At 29.1% G+C, this 6791-nt stretch overlaps 1 protein-coding gene across 1 annotated transcript; it reads left to right on the top strand.

Annotated features, from left to right (window-relative positions):
• The first annotated feature begins 2356 nt into the window (after window positions 1–2356).
• LOC102678016 (pre-mRNA-splicing factor ATP-dependent RNA helicase DHX16) lies at window positions 2357–6344 on the top strand. The gene is made up of 11 exons (XM_006609496.2): window positions 2357–2600; window positions 2685–2853; window positions 2937–3178; window positions 3245–3441; window positions 3543–3838; window positions 3976–4280; window positions 4351–4508; window positions 4607–4880; window positions 4949–5490; window positions 5630–5806; window positions 5970–6344. Exons 1-11 carry the CDS (start codon window positions 2438–2440, stop codon window positions 6099–6101), a joined length of 2655 nt encoding a protein of 884 aa, XP_006609559.1. The 5' UTR covers window positions 2357–2437; the 3' UTR covers window positions 6102–6344.
• Window positions 6345–6791: the final 447 nt, after the last annotated feature.

Raw genomic sequence — 6791 nt, 5'->3', positions numbered from 1 at the left:
AGGAAAAAAAAAAAAAAAAAATAGACGCATGTCCATCGCTGTTACACGATTCTCAATATTCTTTGGAACTTGTTCGTGGCAATAAAAGAAGAAAAAAAAATAGGAATGAGAATTGACAAGAATAAAACTATTAAAATGTATAGTTTCCTAATTTTGATAATCGCTTGTAAAAATGTTATTTTTCATAAATTCGTTGATGATCGATGATCAAAATTCGTGACATGGATTCATGATCGCAATTTAATTTGATGATCGATTATTATGATCCATAGCTTCGTATATCGGCGTAATTGTTAGTAAAACAAATTGTATGTCGAATAATAGAATCGAGTCCCGTTACGTCGAAATATAGACGCAAGAGCCTGTCGGAAATCCCGTTGATCGGGCGTTAGGAAATCGTGACCAATTTTCAAGAATGGAAGAATTCATTTGCTATTGAAACGAAGAATTATCGTAATGACGAATTGAAGATTTGAAAAAGAGAAGAAAAATAGATTGTAAAAGAGAAATGGAAATCGATCGCGGTGTCGTAGTAATATTGGTATAATAACATACATAATATGTCGCCGTAAAAAGAGATCGTGTCATAACGACAATTGAAAGGAGTAAAGTGAAAAAAAGAAATGAACAGGAAGAGGAAGTTAAGCAAGAGATATAACGAAGCTTTTAAAGCCGAGTGATCGAGCAAGTGTTTGGCTGTGCTGTAGAATAGGAAAGAGACAGAGAAAGAACGATAGAGAGAAAACGTGAGATTCGAGAGAAAGAATGAGAGAAAGAGAGGTGTGAACGAGAGAAATAAAGAGTTCAGATGTTAATCGAAGCCAGCGAAATTATCAAATATTATAAATTGTATATTCAAATTATGTTTTTTTAAATTTATTCCACTTGTGAATATTATTTCCGGATTCGGAAATATTTTGTCAAAAATAAAAAAGAAAAACACTCGATCACGATCGAGATCTATTCGATCCACAATTGAAAAATCGAAATTTTAAAGACAAGGACTTAACATTTCAGAGTGAATATAGAATCCAAAATAATTAACTCCACCGATGATAATTATTTGATTTTTAGAAAATAAAGTGTTAATCGTGTATTCTGATATGAAAAATAAAGAAATTGTCAGAAAGTGGAGTTAAACAATTTGGCTTCTTTCACTGATTGATTCGTTTAATGGTCTCTGCATAATGTCCTGCTAATGTCACGACGATCTTTGCTTTCAAGTAAAGTAAGAAAACGTCGCAAGTATAAATCGGGGGAAAAAAAAAATAAAAGTTATATATATAGGTTCATATACGAATATTGTAGTTGATTATAAATTGACATTTCGCTGCTTCGACAAGTTACAGTCTACCATGTATATATTTTCATTAATGTATGTATAATAAAAAAGTATATTCGAGACAACGATCGGCTCTGTTTAGTGTGCGCTGTCTTGTCATTCTTTACGTGAACTATATGATCGAAAAATCGATACGTATTTGGAATCGATCGGAACTATTCCCGTTACGGAGAATATTTTTGGCTTCTAAATAATATATATATATACATATATATTATCGTAACGACGTATTTCTTCTAGAAATAAATTTTAAATGAACAAATTTCATAAGCTTTTATATTATGTAAAACGTTACCTATTTACATTCATCATTTTCAATAAATTTTCGATGTTTTTTTAATATTTTATATCGCAATATAACTATATTCCAATTCTCTATATTATAAATAAATGATAAGTAAATGTGTTAGTGCAAACAAAAAAAAAAGATATATATAAATATATATATTTATAGAATACAATAAAAAATTGCTACGTTCGAAAAAGTAAAAAAATAAAAGAATAATGAATGGTGTAACGTATTTCTTTATTCTGATGAATGAATTGCGTTGTGCATCATATGACACGCCATGTGCGTTGCGTAGCAATGTATTTTATTCGTATACATAATTAAATTAATTCATTATTTAACTAAAAATAATAAAACATTAAAAATATTTGATGTATGTATAGTACTTTTAAAGAGAATAACGTTAGATTGTATTTTATAAAATTTATATTAATAAAAAAAATATCGATAATTTCGATATCCATTTACAAGTATCGATGCAACATGCAATCTGATGTATTTGTTATTGTTCAAGATTTGGATAAATTTTTTTTGTTTTTAATAATTAAACTCCTGAAAGTTATTTTAAAATCATTTGAAATGATTAGTGATATTAAAATAGAAATATAAAATAAAAAATTGGTAATAGAAGAAAAATATAGAAGGTAAAGGAAGAGAGTGTTTTATCCAAAATCTGTTAGAGGACTCGACAGTAGAGTTATTTAGACAGACTGTAGACTGTTTTCTATATATATGTAATCAAAGCTTTTCACGTGATTCTTTGACAAAAAGTAAATATAACCTATTTTATACATACCAAATGCAAAATGAGTAAATACAGAAAAGAAGAATCCTCAAGTGAAAACAGCGATAGCGAAGAAGAAAGACGTAAAAAAGATATCAAAGAAAGAGATGAATTTGCTAATCGACTAAAAGCAAAAGATGAAAGTAAAATAAGAAAGGTAGCTATGCCGGCTGGTTCAGGAGCAGGTGATTGATTATCATTTTATTTTCAAATAATTAAATTTATTTTTATTTATTTTTTAACACATATAAATTTTATTTCCTAAACAGCGGAAGCTGCTAAGAGATTGAAAATTATGGAAACTGATATGCGAGAAAAATTGGTACCAAAATTGCGTGTTGAATCTCGTCGGAAATATTTAGAAAAACGTAAAGATGATAAGGTAGCCGAACTAGAAGCTGATATAATTGATGATGAATATCTTTTTGAAGAAGAAATGTAATTCTTTATCTAAATTTACAATATTATACAAGAAAGTCACACAATAATATATAATAATTGATACCTTTAATTAATTTTAGATTAACAGAACGGGAAAGAAGAGAACGGGAACATAAAAAACAATTACTCCAATTAGCTAAAGAACATGAAAAAGCAAGAGAACTTGAAAGAGTACAACGTTATCATATGCCATTGGAAAAAGGAAAACTTGAGCCAGAATTAGAAGTACATGATAATGAACCACCACAATCTGAACAAAGTAAATGGGAGTCTGATCAAATGTCATCTGCTGTTTTTCGATTTGGTGCTAAAAACAGAAAAGGTATATTTAATATTATATCATATAAAAATATATCATAATTATTAAATAATTTTTTATTGTTTACAGTACAACAAGATTATGATCTTCTTCTGGAAGATGAAGTGGAATTCATACAAGCATTACATATGCCTGGTACTGAAAAAGATAGAAAAGCAAGTCCACCACCGCAAGTTAAGGCATTACAGACTATACAAGAAACAAAAAAAAGTTTACCAATTTATCCTTTTAAAAATGATCTCATTCAAGCTATAAAAGATCATCAAGTATGTTACTAATATATATATATATATTAATACTATTTAAAATAAGTGCTGATAAATATAAGCTAATCAATGAATATAATATATCATCTATTTTGATTCAGGTATTAATTATTGAAGGAGAAACAGGTTCTGGAAAAACCACACAAATTCCACAATATTTGTATGAGGCTGGTTTTGCAGAGGATAATAAAATAATTGGCTGTACACAGCCGCGAAGAGTAGCTGCTATGTCTGTTGCGGCGAGAGTTGCTCATGAGATGTGTGTAAAATTGGGTAATGAAGTTGGTTACGCGATCCGTTTCGAGGATTGTACTTCTCATCGTACTCGTATTAAATATATGACAGATGGTACATTGCATCGTGAATTTTTGAGCGAACCGGATTTAGGTTCTTACAGGTATCGAGATTCAGAAAGGATTTATACAAATTTATTCGTTCAATTGTTAATAAATTTAATCATTAACGTTTGAATTGATCATTCAATTATTAATCAATTTCTTCCTACTTGCTTTAGCAAAACAACATTATTTTTAGTGTTATGATCATCGATGAGGCACACGAGCGTACTTTGCACACCGATATCTTATTTGGATTGGTAAAGGATATAACAAAGTTTCGAACGGACCTGAAACTTCTAATTTCATCTGCCACGTTGGACGCAACGAAATTTAGCGAATTCTTTGATGATGCTCCGATTTTTAGGATACCTGGCCGTCGATTTCCTGTCGATATTTATTATACCAAAGCGCCAGAAGCGGATTACATTGATGCCTGTGTTGTCTCTATTCTTCAGATACATGCTACTCAACCACCTGGTGATATATTGGTGTTTCTAACAGGTATTTAATCAGTACTTGATAATTAATATCGTTTTAATTTTGCAATTTTAAAACACTTAATTTCTGTTAGGTCAAGATGAAATAGAAACGTGTCAGGAAATGTTGCAAGAGAGAGTGAGACGATTAGGTTCGAAATTAGGAGAACTATTGATTCTTCCCGTATATGCAAATCTTCCAAGTGATATGCAAGCAAAAATATTTCAACCTACTCCGCCAAGAGCAAGAAAGGTATGATAAATAAATTTTTTATTTCTTTTTCGTTAAACATATTAATTTCTCTGTCTTTATTTTGATATTTTTAATTATTAAGGTAGTTATTATTATAGGTAGTTCTTGCTACGAATATAGCAGAAACATCATTAACAATAGATAACATAGTGTACGTGATAGATCCTGGATTTGCAAAGCAGAACAATTTTAATTCCCGTACGGGCATGGAAAGTTTAATGGTTGTGCCAATTAGTAAAGCTTCTGCAAATCAGAGAGCTGGAAGAGCCGGAAGAGTAGCTCCAGGAAAATGTTTCCGATTATATACAGCTTGGGCTTATCAACATGAACTTGAAGATAATACTGTACCTGAAATTCAAAGAATCAATCTTGGTAAAAATTGTTATATCATATTTTTTTTTTACAAATTTTCTTCATCTAATCAAATAATTAAATGCTAGGCAATGCTGTATTGACTCTGAAAGCTTTGGGAATAAATGATTTAGTCCATTTCGATTTTCTGGATCCTCCACCACACGAAACATTAGTTTTAGCTTTAGAACAACTATATGCATTGGGAGCTTTAAATCACCGTGGAGAATTAACAAAACTTGGTCGAAAAATGGCTGAATTTCCATTAGATCCTATGATGGCAAAAATGTTATTGGCTAGTGAACAGTATCGCTGTTCGGAAGAAGTAGCCACGATCGCCGCTATGTTATCAGTGAATGGAGCTATTTTCTATAGACCTAAAGACAAGATTATTCATGCGGATACTGCTCGAAAGAATTTCCATGTACCTGGTGGCGATCATTTGACTTTGTTGAATGTATATAATCAGTGGCAGCAAAGTGATTTCAGTACTCATTGGTGTTATGAGAATTTCATTCAACATCGATCGATGAAAAGAGCTAGAGATGTCAGAGAACAATTAGTTGGTCTCATGCAACGAGTTGAAATGGAACTCGTATCAGGAATTACGGAAACAGTGAATATCCGAAAGGTAAATAAAATAATAAATATCACTATCTTTTTTCTTTTTTTAAAAATTAATTTGTTTTAATTTTGAAAAATAATATAAAAAAAAAAAATAATAATAATAAGAGAAACGAATTTAAAGAATTGAATTGATTGAATTTTAGGCTATAACTTCAGGATATTTCTATCATGTAGCGCGATTATCAAAAGGAGGACATTACAAAACTGCAAAACATAATCAGACAGTTTCAATTCATCCTAATAGCTCATTATTTCAAGAGCTGCCACGTTGGTTGCTCTATCATGAATTGGTTTTTACTACAAAGGAATTTATGCGACAGGTGAGTTATTGTAAAATATTTAATAATATTTATAATATAATATATTAATAGTATTTCAAAATTATTTTCTTCGCAAACAAATTTTTTTAACTAATTTAAGATAATCATAATTTATAGATAATTTTACAATTTATCTAATATAATATTTAATATATTTTTATAGGTAACAGAAATTGAGAGTAAATGGCTTTTAGAGGTAGCTCCCCATTATTACAAAGCAAAAGAATTGGAGGATTCTACAAATAAAAAAATGCCAAAAGTCGCAGGAAGATCACGTCCAGATGGAACTAATTAATAGCTCAAGTAATTAAATGTATCTAGTTTATATAAAAATAAATTGTAAAAATAACCATGACTTTTGTAACATTAGTTTTTAAGATGTATAAAATATAAAGATAAGATATTTGTATTTTATAATGTACAAAACATAGTATATCATACATTTGTAATCAATCTATTACTTAAGAATTAAATTAATTTATGTACCTTTTTATTGTAAATATATTTTATTTTAATAAAAACATGAGTGAAAAAAAAACAATTTTTCTCATTCCATTTCCTAAACCTAATTCCTTATTCCCTCAAATTTAAATAAACTATTTAAAAATATTTAATTCTTGGAAATATGGGAGAAAAAAGAAGTAAAAGGTAAGTAAATATATTAAATTATATTTCTAAAAATTGTCAAAATTCTTGGAAATGACGTCAAATTCTCAGAATTATCAAAACTCATCAACGAAGGAAATTTTTCGCCAAAAATTCGATTTTGTATTAGGAGAACATAAGTTGATAGGAAGTCGCTCAAGAAATTTTTCTGGGAAATTCAAATTCAAATTATCGAAACTTTTGAAATTTTCAGTCAGTTTTACATAAATTTAAAATTTTTCGCCTGGAAGTTAAAATTTCGGGTTGTTTACAAATATTGGAGTGTTTATTTACATTTTCAATGTTTATTTACATTCTTGGTTTGTTTATTTACATTTTG

This window comes from Apis dorsata, unplaced genomic scaffold (genome assembly GCF_000469605.1).
Source record: "Apis dorsata unplaced genomic scaffold, Apis dorsata 1.3 scaffold_57, whole genome shotgun sequence".
NCBI lineage: Eukaryota > Metazoa > Arthropoda > Insecta > Hymenoptera > Apidae > Apis > Apis dorsata.
Note: the sequence above shows the minus strand (reverse complement) of the source record. Positions and strands in the feature narration are given on the sequence as shown.